Consider the following 22,067-nt stretch of genomic DNA (forward strand, 5'->3'; position numbering starts at 1 on the left):
CCCTAATGGTCTCCCTGAAGTCATAGTCAACATGAATTTAGAAAATCATCGTTTTTTTTAAAGACAACTAGCTCTTTACTCACACGAAGTATTGAGTGTGTCGACATAGGGTTTCAGATTCATTCGGTATTTATTGAATTCCAGGTGGCTTTTGACACCGTACCTCACAAGCGCCTTCTAATCAAATTGCGTGCGTATGGAGTAACGTCTCAGTTATGCGACTGGGTTTGTGATTTCCTGTCAGAGAGGTCACACTTCGTAGTAATTGACGGAAAGTCGTCGCGTAAAAAAGAAGTGATTTCTGGCGTTCCCCAAGGAAGTGTTATACGCCCTCCGCTATTTGTTATCTTCACAAACGGTTTAGGAGACAATCTTAGCAGCCGTCTTAGGTTGTTTGCAGATGATGCTGTCGTTCAGCGCCTAGTAAAGTCATCAGAAGAACAAAAACAACTGCAAACGAATTTAGATATTTGTATGGTGCGGAAATTGACAACTGACCCTAACTAATGAGAAGTGTTACGTCATCTACATCATTGCTCAAAGGAATACGTTACACTTCGGTTCACAGTAAATCAATCAAATCTAAAGGCCGTAAAAGCAACTAAGTATCTAGGAGTAACAATTACAAATAGCTTAAATTGGGTAGAACTCATGGAAGATGTTGCTAGGAAGGCGAATCAAAGACTGCGTTTTATTGGCAGAACACTTAGAAGATGCAATAGATCTACTAAGGAGATTACCTACACTACGCCTGTCCGTCCTATTTTGGAGTACTGCTACGCCGTCTGGGGTCCGTACCAAACAGGATTGAAGGAGTACATCGAGAAAGTTCGAAGAAGGGCAGCAAGTTCTTTGATATCGAGAAATAGGGGAGAGAGTGTTCGGACATGATACAGATTTTGGAGTGGAAATCGTTAGAAGAAAGGCGTTTTTCGTTTCGGTGGAATCTTCCCAAGAAATTTCAATCTCAAACTTTCTCCTCCGAATGCGAAAATATTTTGCTGACGCCGACTTACATAGGGAGAAAGATCATCACTATAAAATAAGGAAAATCATAACTCGCACTGAAAAATGTAGATGTTCTTTTTTCCGCGCGCTGTTCAAGAGTGGAATAATAGAGAATTAGTGTGATGTAGTTTTGACGAACCCTCTTCCGGGCACTTAAGTGTAATTTCGCGAGTAGCTATGTAGCTGTAGATGTAGACACAAGTTGGTGGAAACAATTTCTTGCATCTTGCTGTAATACTTGTCGAACTTATCGTTGCTGGAAGTGTTTCTTTAACATGTCGAAGTTGCGAGTGTACATTACTAGTGCGAAAATGTCCTTGCCGGAAAGAGGAGTGGCGCACAGACAGATGGGCCGAAACAAATGTACCACTGGAACCATTGAACATAGTCTATAATTGATGGCCGTCAGCCAAGGAAGTGAGAAATGAATTTTCGTGATTGTTAATTTAAACATAAATGCTTTACATTAGCAATAAAAGTAATAAATATGGTTTGCAAAAATCGATGCATAATTAAAAGGCGGTCACTTGATGGTACGGCTTGCCGCATTTTCGTGTCCTGTTTCCGATATTTGATTGCACAATGGAGAATAGATGTTCGAAACTTGCATAATTCTCAAAGCACTTAATCTGAGCATAGTCCTCTGATTTTAGTTCAATCAATAGTGTTTCTTGATGAGTTTAATATTTACATCTCTGTATCCATTTCCTTCTCCAAATATTTCGTTTTTTCGTAACTTTTTGTTTTCATCATGATTTTCCTTCATTAATAAAAATTCAAGAACGGTAACAGATGCTCTCATTTGGAAGCACGACATCGTAGACTTCCACTTCCGTGTCTCACGACGCTACTATAGTGGAAACACTTTTGCAAAGTACTTGCAGCAAGTTCCTGAAAATGACTTAGCCAACCAACTTGCAGATGTAAACTTGCACAAGTTTTTGTTCTCTTGTAGACACCTCAGAAAGTGCTTCCGAATCATCTTGCTGTAGTAACTTAATAGTGGGCCCACGCCCTTAAGTCATGTTAAATGGGTGCGATAGTGGTACACTATTCCTTGAAGGCATGTTGGACAGTCCATACTGACGCACCAACACTTCTTGCAACATCACTATGAGGTCATGAGCACATGGAACAAGACAGCTCCTTCCTGCCATACTGTCAGATCTCTTCGTGTCAGATCTCTTCGTCAACGCGTCTTGCTGTGTTGATTCCATACAATTGACTAGTACATGCAAACCACTTCACTGCTATGATTTAACGTCAGCCGTGGACGGTCATATGACCACATTGTTACAGTTCTACGCAATTTATTGCCCTCCAATGCGACGAGTGTGGTCTTTTAAGGGGGTGATTAATATCTAATCCGATGAGCGTATGGTGTGTGTGTGTGTGTATGTATGTATGTATGTGTGTGTGTGTGTGTGTGTGTGTGTGTGTGTGTGTGTGTGTGTACCTGTCAGTGCGTGTGAAAAAGACAAGAATAAAATCGATGACTTTTTTAACACACGCTACAGTACATTCCGGCTGAGTACTGTCTCCAGCATACTCTTTTTTAACGCTGTTACACACTTTTCATTCCTTTCTAGGAGAAAAGTTTTAGTGGTTTTTGATCCCTGCTTATGTACAGCTCAAATCTTCTCAACTAGATCCCAGCGAGCTGTGAGTGGCACAGGGGTACTTGCTTGGAAATATTTCGAAAAGAATTTTCACTTGCGGCGTTTGCCTCGCAATCAAGGCCAGCGTCCAGCAAACTTTTTGTCGTAAATAGAGGGTTGGGACAATGTGCTGCACAGACAGTTTGCTCTATACGTAATACAGATCACTTCAGATCCGTCAGTCTTACACAAAACATTTACGCTTTTGCTGGGGTTGTATCACACCAGCGTCGAATACAGTGTGGACCGTCATTTCCCATAACATCCACATCCAAGTGTAAAGACTGATCCAAATTCATACTTGGTACTAGCAGGAGAAGTGGATCATGAACACAACTTGGCTAAGCTTTCTGATGGCTCCTCCAATCATTGGCTCACATATTATACAAAATGTGAGGAACACGTTGTGAGTGGAGGGTGGGTCGTGTTCTCGTAACAAAAAAGGAATGTTACCTTAAAGTGATACAAAATGACACAGCAAAACAGCTGAAAAAAATTGTCTGATAGGAATAGCAATAGTACTGAAAGAGGTAGTAGCAGGTCATAATGAAAATATGTTAAATATTGTTTCTTTATTATTTTTTAAGAGTTATTTAAATTCTCCATACTGAGGACTACCATTCTTCCTCCATTGTGTAATACAATTTAAAGTTTGAAAAAGAAAAGAAGTTAAAATAAATCTATTTTTTATGTTTTCCGTCTTTGACCTAGAGTGTAAAATGATAGTGATGTGGCGTACATTTTCTTCATTATGAGAATAATATGATGTGGGCTCCTGGCAACCGTGGATGGGCATTTTTTTCTTTTACCCTTAACCAGTGCCTACATGGGGTCAGCATGGTTATTATCGGGTATGCAATGTTAATGATAAAGGCTGGCCGGGTGCCCTTCCTGTTGCGATCCCTTTACTCTTCCTGTACGAAATTTCCGTTGACCAATTGTCTGGGTATAGTGTTATCCACGAGAAAGTGTGCGAATGGTTTTTGAATTTTGGCAAATTGTGTAACTGAGGTGGGGCGTGAGTACCAGCACGTGATTTACCTATTCAAATGTGGCAAAGCGCCTAAAAACCAAATCTCAGACTGGCCAGCACGCCTTCCCTCGTCGTTACTCGTTCGTCGAAGCCGGCGTGCCTCATTGTAACCTGGAAGCAGCGTGCCAACATGGACGGCTATCCAGTCGGGTTGGGTGGGATTTGAGATGTGGGAAATATTGTGGGGCTGTTATATGGAAACCGATTTGACAACGGTCGTCCTTTTCCACGTAACATTGCTGTAATACTTCCCACATCCATATTCCTATGTCTACCTCTACATCTCACAAGGACCTCCCACGTTCCTTTCCAAATGGCACCTGTACAATATTTCCCATATGTTAATCCCTATCCAGAGTTACCAGAAACCCCATCATAACTGGGATGCAAGCGTTAGGAGTCGAGTAGGATGCCAGCTGGGCAAGGGAGAGTTGAGCTTGGACCTTCATTTAGAACGGAAAAGGCAAATAATCGTAGGAATGAAGGACAGATTTTAGGAATTAGTTCAATAAGGAAGAGGAAGGCGATAGAAATTACGTTGGGAAAGAACATTCGAAAGCTCTTGAAAAGATGAGTACAGTGGTATAACGCTCATTAATGTTGGCGTTCGAAATATTCGATAAATGCGCTAAAACTGAACGGCAAAGTGGCCGGCATCGGCTTCTGCTGTTTAGACTCCGTCAAGTGTGGCTCCCATGCTTGTCTTTCTCGTTGCAAGCAGCAGTAAGACAGGCCTACACTACTAAGCTGAGACGTATTCCCTCTTCGCCCTTCTTTATACGACATAGATACAGTGTCAGCTACGACTATTGTAAATGGAACTACATTGTCTGACAAAAAACATAAGGCACCTAGAAGGGAAGAAAGAAACGAAAAGAAACATTACGATTAGAGAGGGTATGTGGTTTTATTTCAGTGATTACGTAACAGAGTAGCGTTTACAAAGGATTTGGCAGTATGTGCCCACTTATCAAGTATGACGTTGCACCATTCTGGCCTGGATGCATTCCTGATTCGGTTGGGTACAGTGTCATACTCGTAAAACAGTTGCACCCTTTCTTCAGGCAAGCTGACCAAAGACTGTTCTTAACTGGTCCTTGATGTTCTGGTACTGGGCCAAGGGCAGAGTTGACGTCCAAGCTGGTCACACACGTGCTCTATCTGGGGATGTTGCTAGCCACAGGAGTGTGTCAAAATGGTTCAAATGGCTCTGAGCACTATGGGACTTAACATCTTAGGTCATCAGTCCCCTAGAACTTAGAACCACTTAAACCTAACTAACCTAAGGACATCACACACATCCATGCCCGAGGCAGGATTCGAACCTGCGACCGTAGCGGTTGCGCGGTTCCTGAGTGAAGTGCCTAGAACCGCTCGGCGTGTGTCTCAACATACCGAAAAAAATTCATAGAGGCGCGTTACATGTGTGGTTGAGCATTGTCCCGTTCAAAATTGGCATCACGATATGATCACATGAGAGATAATACATCAGGACGCAGGATGTTCGCGACGTACCACTGTGCTGTAAGAAATCCCTCAACCAGTTGCATTCGTTACCCTAAGATATACCCGTTGGCTAACCATACTGTGACGTCAGGAGCAACACTACCGTGCCTCTACAAAACACTATAAGAATAAGACCTCTTCCCAGGTAACCGCCATACTCTCCGAAGATGGTCATCTGGGGCGGTAAGATCCGCAGTTCATCGCTGAACACAATGCGACGACATTCTTCATAAGCCCGTTCTTCGCCGCACCACTCCAAACGTAGCCATTTGTTTTGTTGTGTTAACGGCATCCTACGCACAAGAGGGTAATTCTCTAATCTGGCTGCTGTTAGTCCCCGAGCAATGGTACAAAATGACACAGGATGTTTCAGAAAGTCCACTACTTGTGCTCGGATGGCAGGCGCAGGTGCCTGGTTGCACCTTACGGTGATCTCCCCTTGTGGTGGTCAGTGGATATTGCACGTTTCGACCAACTGGTCAAATGGAGACCCACAACTGGCCTCGTTTTTAGGGGCCGATAATGCTGTCTCCGTGTCTGTCTCAGTGATCACTCAACATCTGACACTGTTTACATTCCTTGTATATCCTAGCACACCTGATAAAATTAAACACAAACAACACGAATGCATTCTGCTGGACGTTATGACTGTCACAGTGAGTTGCAGCTATATTCATTTACATACACACTGATGGTGTGTACATGTACGAAGTTACATTTACATCTGAGCATGTATTTTTGTGAGTATCATTTATTTCAGGTAGTGTATATGCTAACTTCTAGCGTATGAGAAGTCGAAATTCTAGGTACAATAGCGGAGCTTGGAATGAGAACCCACTTGGTGTCACAACACACTAACGACTGCGGTACCTGACCTTTCAAGTTTATCAAATTTATCTCATATTTTTGCGAAAAGTTTCAACACCAGTATTTATAAGCGTTACATTATCGAACTAGTGTTTTCATGACTATAGGGCGTTGGAACTCAAGTTCACGGGATTTATAGGAGAGGCAGAGTCGTTCTAGATATTGTAGAATGTGTGAGAATTTAATGAGTAGGCAGAGGATGCAAAAAATTACGTGCTCCCCTGCCTACTATACATGGTGGTCCACTGAACGTGAACGGGCCAAATATCTCACGAAACAAGCGTCAAACCAAAAAACTACAAAGAGCGAAACTTGTCTAGCTTGAAGGGGGAAACCAGATGGCGCTATGGTTGGCCCGCTAGATGGCGCTGCCATAGGTGAAACGGATATCTACTTCGTTTCTTTAAATAGGAACCCCCGTTTTTATTACATATTCGTGTAGTACATAAAGAAATATGAATGTTTTAGTTGGACCACTTTTTTCGCTTTGTGGTAGATGGTGCTGTAATAGTCACAAACATATGGCTCATAATTTTAGACGAACAGTTGATAACAGGTAGGTTTTTTAAATTAAAATACAGAACGTAGGTACATTTGAACGTTTTATTTCGGTTGTTCCAATGTGATACATGTACCTTTGTGAATTTATAATTTTTGAGAACGCATGCTGTTACAGTGTGATTACCTGTAAATACCACATTAATGCAATAAATGCTCAAAATGATGTCAGTCAACCTCAATACATTTGGCAATACGTGTAACAACATTCCTCTCAACAGCAAGCAGTTCACGTTCCGTAATGTTTGCACATGCATTGACTATACGCTGACGCATGTTGTCAGGCATTGTCGGTGGATCACGAAAGCAAATATCCTTCAACTTTCCCCACAGAAGGAAATCCGGGGACGTCAGATCCGGTGAACATGATAGCCATGGTATGGTGCTTCAACGACCAATCCACCTGTCATGAAATATGCTATTCAATACTGCGTCAACTGCACGCAAGCTATATGCCAGACATCCATCATGTTGGAAGTACATTGCCATTCTGTCATGCAGTGAAACATTTTGTAGTAACATCGGTAGAACATTACATAGGAAATCAGCACACATTGCACCATTTAGACAGCCATCAATAAAATGGAGGCCAATTTTCCTTCCTCCCATAATGCCGCACCATACATTAACCCGCCAAGGTTGCTGATGTTCCACTTGTCGCAGCCATCGTGGATTTTGTTGGGGTTGGCAGGAGAGCCAACACCGTGTTACTAGAGGAAGCCGAAAGGCACGCGTTTTAGCTCACGCAGGCTGGCGTGAGGTCTGGAACAGGACAAGGAAATTAGAATTTAGAAAAAACAGACGTAGCTGGTGGAATACTTAACTTTAATCCATTAATGGTGAGTGTCGCTCTTGACGGTACATGATTCACAGTATCAATAGTAACTGGTAATGGCGCCTTGCTAGGTCGTAGCAAATGACGTAGCTGAAGGCTATGCTAACTATCGTCTCGGCAAATGAGAGCGTATTTTGTCAGTGAACCATCGCTAGCAAAGTCGGTTGTACAACTGGGCGAGTGCTAGGAAGTCTCTCTAGACCTGCCGTGTGGCGGCGCTCGGTCTGCAATCACTGATCGTGTCGACACGCGGGTCCGACGTATACTAACGGACCGCGTCCGATTTAAAGGCTACCACCTAGCAAGTTTGGTGTCTGGCGGTGACACCACATTACTCGCCCGCAAATCGGCGTACGGTTGTGGCATAAGGCTTCCGCCCGCCGTGGGGAGGACCCCATGTTGATGTATGCGACGAGGTGGGGAGCCTAACAACAGGCGAGGCTGTGCCACCCGCACCCTGCCATTCGGACCGCGGAGAGCTAGGAAACGCCTGAAAACCTGCTCCAGGGTGCACGCCAACATGCGGTGTATGCGCCCGCAGAGAGACAGGAGGGGCCGAAGGGTCGACCTCCATCGGGCCGGGGCACCCGATGGGCGAAGACGACATATGGTCCGGAGCGGGCAAGAGTTCCATGTCGGAGGGCAACTGTTCACGGGAAGCGATCGGCGGCGCGTGACCCAGGGAGGCGCCCGGCGGTTGCAGCGACGCGTCCACTGCGGGCGTCGCCGGCGGGAGAACAGGTGGCGGCGGTGGCGGCGGCGGCGCGTCGCCATGGGGCAAAATGGAAGGCAGCGTCGGTAACACCTGGGGCCGAGGCGAGCCAGTAGATGGGTCCCCAGGGCGCTGACCGGACGGCACCGTCGCTGAAAGCAGACGGGGAGCGGCAGATCCCGTGCGACGACAGAGGCGCAGCTGGTTGAGATGCCGACGCACCTCACCAGAGGCCCCCAAAACCAGCTACATAGCGCGGCCGAGGCAGCGAAGAATGCGCCCTTCGAGCCAACGCCGTGAACCTCGATAGTGGCGGTAGTAGACAACGTTGCCTGGGGCAAAAGCAGGTGTCTGCCGCTGCACAGGAACCTGATGCGGCGGATGGAGCAGAGACATCAAGGTTCGATGAGGGCGACTGTGGAGCAACTCAGCCGGTGAGCGACCATCTCGGGGCTGAGAGCGATACGAGGACAAAAAGAGCAATAACGCGTCCTCCCGATAATGCGACTCTTTCAACTTCAACATCTGTGACTTGAAAGTCCTGACCAATCGTTCAGCGGCACCGTTTGACTGTGGCGAAAACGGCGCGGACGTCAGATGTTGATTACCATTGGCCTTGCAGAATGACTGAAATTCTGTGGACATGAATTGTGGGCCATTGTCGGAAACAATAGTCTGTGGAAGACCTTCAATGCAAAAGATAGCAGGTAACGCTTGGATCGTGGCAGATGACGTCGTGGAAGACATCCGGACAACAAAAGGAAAATTACTGAATGAATCTACCACAACCAACCATCGAGCATTCCAGAATGGACCAGCAAAATCGATGTGTAAGCGTAGCCAAGGGGAAGTGGCTTTTGGCCATGCAAAGAATTTCTGCGGTGGTGCTGATTGTTGTTCGGCACACACCATGCAAGAAGAGCACATATTCGTAATCGCGGCATTGATTCCGAACCAAGTACAGTGCTGACGATCAAGTTGTTTCGTTCTCACTATACCCCAATGTCTTGGTGGAGAAGCTGTAAGACAGCGGACTGTAACGAACGTGGGACCACGACCCTGGACTGATCATTATCAGAACGCAACAGCAAAACACCACGTCGTACAAAAAGTCTCTCCTGGTGAGCAAAACATCGGCGAACCAACGGATCCCTGATCCGTGACTTTGACAAGGGCCCTTGCGTAGCAACAAACGCAGAACGGTAGCAAGGACAGGGTCGGCAGCTGTGGCTGTAGCTACACAACGAAAATCAATCGGAAACGATTCGACCACGTCATTGGTTTCCGAATCAATGAACATGCAAGCAAGTTCGGAGGAATCGAATGCTCTATCCTCAGCAACAGGCAAACGGGACAACGCATCGGCTTTTCTGTGCTTAGCAGTGGACCGATACAAGATATCGTAGCAGTACTGCGAGAGGAAAATAGACCAGCGAATGAATTTCTGCGCTGTACGTGGAGGTACAGGCTTGGTCGGATGAAAAAGCAATGTCAAAGGTTTGTGGTCTGTGATGATGGTAAAGTGATGACCATACAAGAAATCATGAAACTTTGTAGCACCAAATACGAGAGCCAATGCTTCTTTCTCGATCTGTGAATAATTTCTTTGCGCAGACGAGAGCAATTTGGACGCAAAGGCAATAGGGAGATCGTGCGATCCATCTTTGTGCGCAAGGACAGCACCGATCCCGAAATCCGATGCATCCACCATCAACAAAAGGGGCTTCTGGGGATCGAATGGCGTAAGGCAAGTATTGGAAAGCAACGCCGATTTCAACTGCTGAAAGACGCATTCGCATTCCGTCGTCCAGACGAACGGAACACTTTTACGGCGTAAGCGATGAAGCGGAGCTGAAATGGAAGAGGCATGCGGCACATATCTGTGATAATAGTTAATTTTTCCCAGCACTCTCTGTAGCTGCTCCAAATTCTGCGGTGAAGGCAAGTCTTGTATGGCACGGAGGTGCTCGGGAGTGGGATGTATGCCTTGGGCATTGAGTACATGTCTCAGGTAGGGCAAGTCACGAGCAAGAAACACACATTTGTCCTTTCGCAAGCGAAGACCATTTTGTCGCAAGACCTGAAATAATGTTCGGAGATTGGCTAAATGTTCTTCTTCCGTCTTTCCGGAGATCACAATATCGTCCAGATAGTTTGCTGCAGTAGGGACTGACGCACAAACAGTTTGTAGATATTGCTGAAACTATGCAGGGGCGGATGCACACCCGAATGGCAGTCGTTTGAATTGATACAAACCAAGATGCGTGTTAACCACCAAAACGCGCTGGGATTCTTCGTCCACCGGTATTTGCAAGTACGCATCCGCTAGGTCCAACTTCGAAAAATATTTACCCGGGCACAGGTTGTCAAAAAGATCTTCTGGGCGGGGTAAAGGAAAAGTTGCAGTCACTAGTTGTGGATTCGCTGTTGCCTTGAAGTCCACACAAAGTCTCAATTTTCCGGAAGGTTTTGGCAAAATTACTAAGGGTGATGCCCAGAGAGAAGCCTGCACACGTTCAATTACACCTTGTGATTCCAAATCGTGTAATGTTTTTGCGACCTCATCACGCAATGCGTGGGGACATTGCGCGCTCTGAAAAATTTTGGTTGCGCGTTTACCTTCAGTTCCAAATGTGCTTTATAGTTCTTAGCGCAACCGAGGCCCGGTGCAAAAATGTCTGCAAATTCTTCACATAGATGAGAAACACTGTCGGAAGGCACAGTCTGGTTCACTGATGGGACCTGATTTACTATAGACAAGTTAAACAACTGAAATAAATTGAAACCAAACAAGTTCACTGCAGAAGAAGAACGAAGGACGTAAAATGACACAAGTTTTGTTTGTCCCTTGTATGTTGCAAGAAGGCTGCACTGTCCTAACACAGGGATCACTTGACCTGAATAGCTAGTTAACTTAACAGTTGCGGCACGCAATGGAGGTGTGCCCAGTTTGTAAGTGTCTTGATTGATCAGTGAAACTGCAGCCCCGGTATCGAGCTGGAATGGTATCACTTTGCCGTTAATGGCCAAGTCCACAAAAAGTTTATTGTCCTGCTGACGACAAGAGCGACTGTCTCGTGCAACTTGAACTGACACTGGTACAAAATCACTTGCGACTTGACGGGAGTTCCGGCGATGTCGACGCACACTATTTGTGGGACGAACACAGTCACTGTTAGAGAGAGTGGCACTGGGCGGAGTGGAATGGACTATATGAATGTCCATGGGTGAAGTTTTGCAAGCCTGAGTATCCTTGGTTCGATTCTGATTCCAGCACGAAGCAAAGGGTCTACAATGATTTTGAGTTTCCGATCTGAGCTTTTTCTGGCAAACACTTTGAACATGTCCTTTTTTATTACAGTAAAAGCAAATAGCTTGGCGTGATGGGCAATTCACACGCGAATGTCTAGTAGCACACCGCGGGCATGATTTTAGCACTGCATTTGTTTGCCTGCGTGGCACACATGGCAGTGACCCTGGCGGCAGTGGCGCGGCCGGGCGCAAGGGTTGTTTACTGTTTCGTGCAGCTCGCCCGGCGGGCCGGTTAACCTGACACACGGGTGGCGAAGTTGTAAAGGATTCCTGAGCAAGGTCAAGTGTGTCCTGCCGATCCAATATGTCCATCACTTGTTGAAGGGAGGGATTGACTAGTTTCAAAATCTGTTCCCTTATACGAACATCAGAAACGTTCTGTGCAGTTGCGTCACGTACCATAGTATCTGAATAAGGGAGTCCACATTGACACTCAAAAGCACAATCCCTAGTAAGGCCTTGCAAGGTTGCAACACACTCCCGATTAGTCTGACCTGCCGTACGTTTTGTACGAAAGAAGGTATACCGTTTGGCAACTACATTGACTGATTCTTTGAAATATACATCTAATGCAGACAAAATTTCGTCGTAGGACAGAGTTGCTACATCGCGTTTGGGAAATAATTTGACTATCACACGGTACGTTTGTACGCCAACTGAAGACAACAAAAACGGCTGCCGCTCGTTACCTTGAATTCTGTAGGCGGCGAGGTGGAATCCAAATTGGCGTGACCACTCCATCCAGCTTTCCAGTGCAGCATCAAAAGGACGAAAAGTTGGTGCAACTGCGTGTTGTGGCTGCGTTAGCAGTGGAGCGGCGGCTGCCGCGTCGTTTTGCATTGCACGTTGACCCTGGACGAGCTGTCCAGGGGCATCCAGTAATGCCTGCGTCTGCTGATTCTGTAAGCGATAAAATTCGGACAGTACATCTGGAGATGGTGGCGAAGCCATTACACAAGTAAATCAGGGCAGTATAGTTAAGAACGCGGTATTGCCTCGTCGCCAATGTTGTGGTTGGCAGGAGAGCCAACACCGTGTTACTAGAGGAAGCCAAAAGGCACGCATTTTAGCTCACGCAGGCTGGCGTGAGGTCTGAAACAGGACAAGGAAATTAGAATTTAGAAAAAACGGATGTAGCTGGTGGAATACTTAACTTTAATCCATTAATGGTGAACGTCGCTCTTGACGGTACATGATTCACAGTATCAATAGTAACTGGTAATGGCGCCTTGCTAGGTCGTAGCAAATGACGTAGCTGAAGGCTAAGCTAACTATCGTCTCGGCAAATGAGAGCATATTTTGTCAGTGAACCATCGCTAGCAAAGTCGGTTGTACAACTGGGCGAGTGCTAGGAAGTCTCTCCAGACCTGCTGTGTGGCGGCGCTCGGTCTGCAATCAATAGTGTCGACACGCGGGTCCGACGTATACTAACGGACCGAGGCCGATTTAAAGGCTACCACCTAGCAAGTGTGGTGTCTGGCGGTGACACCACAGATTTTACGTTGCCCAATATTGCATATTATGCCAGTTTACGTTACCGCTGTTGGTGAATGATGCTTCGTCGCTAAATACAACGCGTGCAAAAAACTGTCATCGTCCCGTAATTTCTCTTGTGCCCAGTGGCAGAACTTGAGGGGATTACTGTTAATGGAGTAAAAGATTCACCAAATGAAAAAGCTACTCCTTATGTTTCTGCTCTAGACTGCCATAAAAATGCGAAGGAACTGTTAATCAGAACTCAGGAGAAGTTTTAATCTAATTCACAATCGATTTATTGATTTTAAACAAGACAAGACAACAAAATTATTAAAGAAACATGATACAAAAAATATTTATTTAACAAAAGCCTTACTAAAATGGGATCTATGGTGCACAAATTGATCTGCTTGGGATCGACACACGACACTAACCAGAAGACTACTTGCTCTATCTCACTTCATACACGTGAATTCAGGTTATGGCATCAAACTACGCCACCACCAAGCATCTATATTCTACCATACAAAAAAAAGGAAAAATATGGTTCGAAAGAACAGGGTGCTGAGAAATAGATATTATAGCCCTATGTCGCAGCAGCGAATACTTTAACATCCTACTGGTCAAGGTGGCACACTACGATGCGTTTGGCGACTGAAGTCATGGACGGCGGAAATCTGTTATTAAATGCGGGTTCCCGAAAAATGAAAGTACATGGTCTTGCGTATGGTTAATTCAGAATGCAGGTACTTCCCTAAGAGCATCTGAAACCCCGACGGATTCCAGTGTGCAGGTGGACCCGTTTGCTGGTCTGCCAAACCAATTTGTCTCCGTGCCATGACTGTGTGTGTCGGAATACATCAAATGTTTAGATGGCCAACTCACGTCAAATAAGTACACCCACATGTCACTCGTTGTGACCGTGATGATATAAGCAGTACCTCTGACGGTTCAGAAGGTGACTTGCACAGGCTCTAAGTCACACCCAAGCAAAGAATACAAGTCTCACCTTTTAGATAGAGACCTGCAGTTCTTTACTAGCGAAGTGCCAGTACAAGAGACTTGTACAAGAGAGACGATCTGCCTTTCTCTGTGTTGCCTACTCAGCTCGGTTCCAAAAGCACATTTCTCTTTTTTCACTGCCCCCAATTTCTCACAAGCCATTCACGAGCTGGAGCCCAACATTCTAAGCTCGGTGAATGGTCTTTGCACTGCAAACCGATTTGACCAATCAGAGACTTAAAGTTAATTGGCCGAAAATGGAAAAAAATTCAGGTTTGTGGCCTCTTTCCCACACATTTGCCGTGTCTTTTGCTAACACAATACAGGGTGGAAGCACAGCCCTCCATAAACAGCTTGTTATCTCCCCTGTTGCGTCCATTTCAAAGTTTGCAAAGAACGGCCATGAACTAGCATTGACAAAACATGTTTTGAAACAGAGTCTGCACGTCTGGGCGCCAGTTTTCCTGTCCCACAGACATTTGCAGAACGTTTATATTTCTTTTGGCGGCTTGCTTGCTAATAAGGCCTACAATGCGCTGTCAGCGACTTTTTGGCAATAGGCTGTATACCTGGACATCTGCCCCTGTCCGTGGCGCCAAGCTTAAAGTGTTTCTGCACAATACAACCGCGGCATGGGGCCGTCTGGAAATGTCTCTTCATCGGTCCCCAGAAAAAACGCGCTTTGTCGCCCCACCAAGGCCGTGCTTCTACTGCAGTTGTTTAAGTCGGCACCCTGTTCCTTTGAACATAGGTAAAGCTTAGCGTATTTCTTTCCCTAGAGCATGCAAATAAGACCATAAACTGCTGCCCACCATTTCATTATGATGTATGAAGTCAAGTCGCTGTAGATCGTATTTCCTACACCGAATCAGAAGTGAGAGTGTCCTGCAATCTCTCAGACTGTACACGACGTTCAAAGTCGTCGCCATGCAATTCCTGGTGCATATAAATATGGTATGGGTGCAATCGATGTTGATGTAGCATTCTCAACACCGACGTTTTTGAGATTCCCGATTCTCACGCAATCTGTCTGCAAATGATGTGGGGATTAGCAGCGACAACAGCTAAAACACCTACTTGGGCATCATCATTTGTTGCAGGTCGTAGTTGACGTTTTACTTGTGGCTAAACACTTCGTACTTCCCTAAATAACGTAACTATGCGGCGAACGATCCAAACACTTGGATGATGTCGTCCAGAATACTGAGCAGCATACGTAGCACACACCCGTTGGCCATTTTGATCACAATAGCCATACATCAACACGATATCGACCTTTTCCGTAATTGGTAAACGGTCTATTTTAACATGGGTAATGTATCACGAAGCAAATACCCTCCGCACTGGCGGAATGTTACGTGATACCACGTACCTATACGTTTGTGACTATTACAGCGCCATCTATCACAAAGGTCCAACTAAAACATTCACAGTTCTTTACGTACTACATGAATATGTAACAAAAAATGGGGGTTCCCATTGACAAAAAACGCAGTTGATATCCATTTGAACTATGGCAGTGCCACCTAGCTGGCCATCCGTAGCGCCATCTGGTTTGTTCATTAAGGTATATATATCACATTGGAACAACCGAAATAAAATGTTCAAACGTACCTACGTTCTGTATTTTAATTTAAAAACCTATCTGTTACCAACTGTTTGTCTATAATTGTGAGCCATATGTTTGCGACTATTACAGCGCCACCTATCACAAAGCGAAAAAAGTGGTCCAACTAAAACATTCATATTTCTTTATGCACTACACGAATATGTAATAAAAAATGGGGGTTCCTATTTTAAAAAAACCAGTTGATATCCGTTTGACCTATGGGAGCACCATTTTTTTTAATTGTTCTCATTTTGTTCGATTTTGTTCGTTGCATTTGTTCGGTGGGGATGTTCCATGACACCCGTTTAAGTTCAGTGTTGAGCCGTTGACTCAGTTTTTTATTACAGAGGGGAGCTAACCCTCTGACCGAACACGCTGAGCTACCGTGCTGGTGCATCTAGCGGACCAACCATAGCGCTATCTGGTTTCCCCTTCAAGCTAGACGAGTTTCGTTCTTTGTAGTTTTTTCGTTTGATGCTTATTTCGTGAGATATTTGGCCCAGTCACTATCAATAGATCACCCTGTATATTGCCGAAAGCCTGACTTCGATACCTTGAACCGTTCACGCAATAAAAGGGGTGCAAATTTTAGCTGATTCAGTCTGTACATGTATGATGGTCACGATAGTTATTCAGTATTGTTATCGCTTGATGCTTGATAGTTTAAAGTCTGGAAAAACGATAGTCGCACTCGAATGGGCTCGAGAATTCTCGATACGCGGCAGGGCTCGATACGGTGTCCAGCCTACAGTGGCATTTGAGCCTCTTCGAGCGAGTGCTGACAATATACAAAGGATTACGAACTAGGCACAATGAGAAGTACCAGAAACGGAGCGAGTACGAGCCTTATTTGTGGGTTTCATACTTCACAAATCAAGGCGCCGCTGTTACATAAGTGCTGACTGGTTTTCTTCGTTCTCGCTGCAGTTCCGCAAATATGAGGATTCTGAGTAATGGCGCTGCGGTAACTTCATACACGTTGACTCGTTCTCTCTGAAGCATGCAGGAGTGGAAGACTAGTCGTAACACGATCTTGCTGCTGTAAAGTGGCATTGACAAGGTGAAATGACCGACTGTCATGAGCGGGTGGCATTTAACGAAGGTGTGTTTTGTGAGACTGTGGAGAGTGTAAGACGAGAATTCATTGATGCAAAGTACACAATTGCAAATATGTTCCCTCACAGGAGGAGTGATATCTGGAATAGGTTTCATTCTGTAACCCACGCTTCAGACGAAAAACGTACAAATTTCTTCCAACGCAAACGGAATGGTTGTATTCTTGTCTATTTCACCTCCACCATGAAACAGTAAATATGGTACGTGAAACAAAGCTGGGCACAGAGCAACGTCACTGTTATATCCCTGTGACAAAAAAGCGCTATATTTCTGTACTCATTTGCTCATGGTAACTTGCGTTTATGGGCTAACAGCAAGTTGCGTAGCTTATCTTTGATTTGTATGATTTATTATAATAATTAATCACCATTTAGAGATTGCACTTCATACTCATGTCACGTTTTCTGGTACTGTCGCTACACATTCGGTAACAGCCCGAAAGTGTGTCTATGTCAATGTAATTATTAGCCACTTTCTGAATAGATATTAAATAGTAAAATAGCAATCTTCGAAATCATTTTATGCATATAAATGTATGTACAAAACAGAACAACATTCAGTGCTAACCGATCAGTCGTTATACAAGGTGTAAAAAGATGTACGGCACAAATTGCAGGACATATTCCTCATATGTACACGATGAAATTGCGTTACATGAACATGTTTTTGAAAACGCTTTGATTCCATGTTACAAGTCATTTCTCCAACCCAATAACCAATGCACACTACATGCAATACCACATGCAATTCCTTCTCACAGGAGATGTTCAATGTACCCTCCGTGGGTGCTGATAGGTGCTTCAACCCGCCTCGATAGTGAACCTCTGATGTATCCCTGAAGTATTGTGTATGGTTTTGCAGCCTTCCATAACCAGGGCATGGAGACTCTGAACATCTTGTACTGGGGTTCCATACACAAGAACTTTTGAACGCCTCCACAAATAGAAGAGCCGGCCGGAGTGGCCGAGCGGTTCTAGACGCTACAGTCTGGAACCGCGCGACCGCTACGGTCGCAGGTTCGAACCCTGCCTCGGGCATGGATGCGTGTGATGTCCTTAGGTTAGTTAGGTTTAAGTAGTTCTAAGTTCTAGGGGACTGATGATCCCAGATGTTAAGTCCCATAGTGGTTAGAGCCATTTGAACTGTTCTGTTCGGGTGTGTTTCCCATAATTAATGAGTTGGAGGAAGTGAATTGTAATATGGAAACAAAGCGTTTCCAGACCCATGTTCATAAGACATAATTTCTTCGTCTAAGTGTGAGGAATGTGTCCCACAATTTGTGCTATTTTTGTTACATCCTGTGTTGGTCTATAACTTGCTTCTGTCATTTAGGCTGGTCGTACATTTTGTGACATATCAACTTGCTCTTTAGAATGACTGCAACGCCGAAATCTGATCGTTCGAGATAAATGAATAGTAATTTACAATGCAATGGCGGAAATCTATTTCAAAATAATTGCGTATTTAACCGGAATACCTCGAGCCCGCGGCTATACTTGGTGATCAAAAAGTCAGTATAAATTTGAAAACTTAATAAACCACGGATTAACGTAGATAGAGAGGTAATAATTGACGCAAATGCTTGGAATGACATGAGGTTTTATTAGAACAACAACAACGAAAAAAGTTCACAAAATGTCCGACAGATGGCGCTGGACAGCATAACGTCAGTGATTGCGCATGACAATCGTTTATAAAAGGAACTATAATGAGAGAGAGAATCAGATGTTCCAGCAGTCACAGCATGTTGACGTTACCTAAAACGGCGCTTTTAGTGAAGCTGTATTATCAGAATGGGGAATGTGCTAGTTCAGCGTTACGATCCTATAGCCACAGGAAGGGGATTCGAACGGGTAAAGGTCCGTTGGCAAATGCAGCTGTGGCGAGAATGATTTCGAAGTTCGGAGCCACGGGTTGTTTAGACGATAGACCCCCGTAGTGGCCGACCGAGCACAAGGTGGAATGCTGCTGAGGCAGTTCAGGAAGAAATGGAGACTGTAGCGGGTTCGTCTATGCACGGAGAAGTCAGCGCTCGTGCAGTCGCACGTCGCACCGGCATTCCATACACTACTGTTTGGTTGGCACTGAGGCGTACCCATCGATGCTATCCGTACAAAATGCATCGGTATCATGAACTGTTACCTGGCGATTTAGTGAAGCGGAGGGCATTTGCGGTGTGGGCGTTTCAAAAGATGGCGGAAGATCGCGATTGGTTGAGTAACGTGTTGTGGACCGACGAAGCTCATTTCAGGCTCCGAGGGTCTGTCAACGCCCACAACTGCACAATTTGGCCTACCGAAAATCCTAGAACTGTCGTATAAACTCCATTGCACGACGAGAAAGTCGCGGTATGGGTTGGATTTACCACATCTACCGTTATCGGGCCTTTTTTCTTCGAGGAAATGCGTGATTCTGGTTTTGTAACTGCTACCGTGACGGGTGAGAGGTACGCCGATATGTTACAGAATCGCATCATCCCCAGCCTGCCTGATAAACACCTGCTGGAACGTACGATGTTTATGCAGGATGGCGCTCCACCCCATATTGCTAGACGCGTGAAAGATCTCTTGCGCGCGTCGTTTGGTGATGATCGTGTGCTCAGCCACCACTTTCGTCACGCTTGGCCTTCCAGGTCCCCAGACCTCAGTCCGTGCGATTATTGACTTTGAGGTTACTTGAAGTCGCAAGTGCATCGTGACCGACTGACATATCTAGGGATGCTGAAAGACAACATCCGACGCCAATGCCTCACCATAACTCCGGACATGCTTTAGAGTGCTGTTTACAACATTATTCCTCGACTACAGCTATTGTTGAGGATTCATGGTGGACATGCTGAGCACTTCCTGTAAAGAACATCATCTTTGCTTTGTCTTACTTTGTTATGCTAATTATTGCTATTCTGATCAGATGAAGTACTATCTGTAAGACATTTTTTGAACTTTTGTATTTTTTTGGTTCTAATAAAACCCCATGTCATTCCAAACATGTGTGTCAATTTGTACCTCTCTATCTGTATTATTCCGTGATTTATTAAGTTTTCATATTTATACTGACTTTTTGATCATCCGGTACTTGCGAACTTTTGTACACGCCCTCCGTTCTGAGCGAGTTGACTCGATTTGTACCTGACAACAGATTCGGGTGACCAGTGGCTGGGGCGGTGATTCCAGACTCGAGCCTAAGGACACAAGGAGACGGTGAGTTCGTCACATGACTTGCTGGCGAGTTTAAAGCGAATATACGGAGCTCATTTGTGATCTCTCTGGGCCGGCTGCAGGTGTTCGAGGTGAGCGGCGTGCGGGGCGGCGGGAAGGTGTGCCTCGTCTTCCCCGAGGGCCACATCTGGCTGCTCGACCGCAGCTTCCAGTGGCACCACCTGGCCGACAGCTTCAGCGCCTACTTCCGCATGATGCTCGTGCACCAGGGCCTGCCGCAGTGGCAGCTGCGCTTCACCACCATGGGGCTCACGCCCTGGGCCGAGGTTGGTTGGTTGCTGGACCTACCTCTCAGCTCCGAGTTTGCATGTTGTCGGGGAAGGACGACCTTACACTTCAGTTACCCTTACATTTATCTGAAACACGTTTTCACTGTCGTAAGCCGGCCGCGGTGTACCCTCCGTGGGCGCTGATACGTGCTTCAACCCGCCTCAATAGTGAATCTCTGATGTATCCCTGAAGTATTGTGTATGATTATGCAGCCTTCCATAACACGGGCATGGAGACTCTGGACATCTTGTACTGGGGTTCCATACACAGGAGCTTCCGAATGCCTCCCCAAATAGAAGACCAGTGGGTTTAGGTCCGGAGAGCATGGAGTTCAGGCAGTTCGTCCATCTCTACCTATCCCTCTGTCACCGAATCCGTTATTGCCCGGCCTCCACGCTCTCCGGATCTAAACCCACTGTACTTTAATTTGGGGGTGCTTTTGAAACCTCTTGTGTGTGGAACCCCAGTAAATGATGTTCAGATTCTCTGTGCCCGTTTTATGGAAGCCTGCGAAACCATACGCCATAATCTCACCGCATCCGAGATTCACTATTTAGGCGAGCTGATGCATTATCAGTGCCCGCGGAGGGTTTGTTGAACATCTCCTGTGAGAAAGAGATGTATGTGGTATGCTGGTGCGTTCTGTTCGAGGCCGGCCGGTGTAGCCGAGCGGTTCTAGGCGCTTCAGTCCGGAACCGCGTGACTGCTACGGTCGCAGGTTCGAATCCTGCCTCGGGCATGGATGCGTGTGATGTCCTTAGGTTTAAGTAGTTCTAAGTTCTAGGGGACTGATGATCTCAGATGTTAAGTCCCATAGTGCCCAGAGCCATTTGAACCATTCACTGTCGTAAAGAGTCAGGCATCCATATGAAGAAATAATGGAAGTGAGAAGTAAGAGAGATAAAAGCAATGATCTCTTTTTTATAGAAGAGATGTAGTCAGTGTTTACCTTTCATGCCGAGGACTTAATGACTAACCTGATAAAGGCATTAAAATGTGGCAATATTTAATAGGAAGTAGCAAAACAGGGTCAAGTGCCAGGCAACGAAAAGCATAACTGTACAAATAATTTTACGATCTTTCCAAGTTAGCTCTTTATTCCCATGAAGTAGCGAGTGGTGTCGACGATGGATCTCAGATCGATTCCATATTCCTATATTTCCAGAAGGCTTTTGATACCGTTCCTCACACGCGACTATTAATCAAATTGCGTGCATATGGAGTATCGTCTCAGTTGTGTGACTGGATTCGTGATTTCCTCTCAGAGAGGTCACAGTTCGTAGCGATAGCCGGTAAATCATCGAGTAGAACAGAAGTGACATCTGACGTTCCGCAAGGTAGTGTCATAGGCCCTCTGCTGTTCCTGATTTATATAAATGATCTAGGTGATAATCTGAGGTGCCCCTTGTAAGGTTGTTGCTTTATTTTGCTATGAAAGCGGTACTGATAGACAATAAAAGCGGGTTAAAAGCTGTGAGCTGTCTGGGGAAGTTAACCGTGCATTACTGCGCAACTGTTTCACCAGGTATCTAGTCTAGGTTTACCAAATTCCCAAACAGACTAACATTAATTATAATCTTTTAATAGTCATACAACAACCGGTAATATATATATATATATAAAAAGAGAATTTAAATAAAAAGAAAGAAATCAGTTTATATTTGGAAATTTATTTTAAGATTGATCATTGAAATTTCAGCATATTAAACTCGATTCATAACTAAGCTGGTGCCTTATTTAGGATTGTGAAAATGTGAGATTGTAATCTTACGGAACACATCAAATATGGAGCCAAGATTGGGAGACTGCATACAACACTGCATTCATAAAATAACACACGAAGAACGTTGAAACATAAGCAAGAGGAAATTAACCACAACCAACCGA

General features: G+C 45.2%; 1 protein-coding gene across 1 annotated transcript in view; it reads left to right on the top strand.

The window, feature by feature from the left end:
• Positions 1 to 22,067, top strand: part of LOC126484892 (tubulin polyglutamylase complex subunit 2) — a 157,284-nt gene that overhangs the window by 37,172 nt on the left and 98,045 nt on the right. The window contains exon 4 of the mRNA XM_050108490.1: positions 19,973 to 20,176. Within this exon, the coding sequence (XP_049964447.1) occupies positions 19,973 to 20,176 (204 nt within the window). The remainder of the gene's footprint in view (positions 1 to 19,972; positions 20,177 to 22,067) is intronic.

The sequence above is a fragment of the Schistocerca serialis genome, chromosome 6, assembly GCF_023864345.2.
Source record: "Schistocerca serialis cubense isolate TAMUIC-IGC-003099 chromosome 6, iqSchSeri2.2, whole genome shotgun sequence".
Classification (NCBI taxonomy): domain Eukaryota; kingdom Metazoa; phylum Arthropoda; class Insecta; order Orthoptera; family Acrididae; genus Schistocerca; species Schistocerca serialis.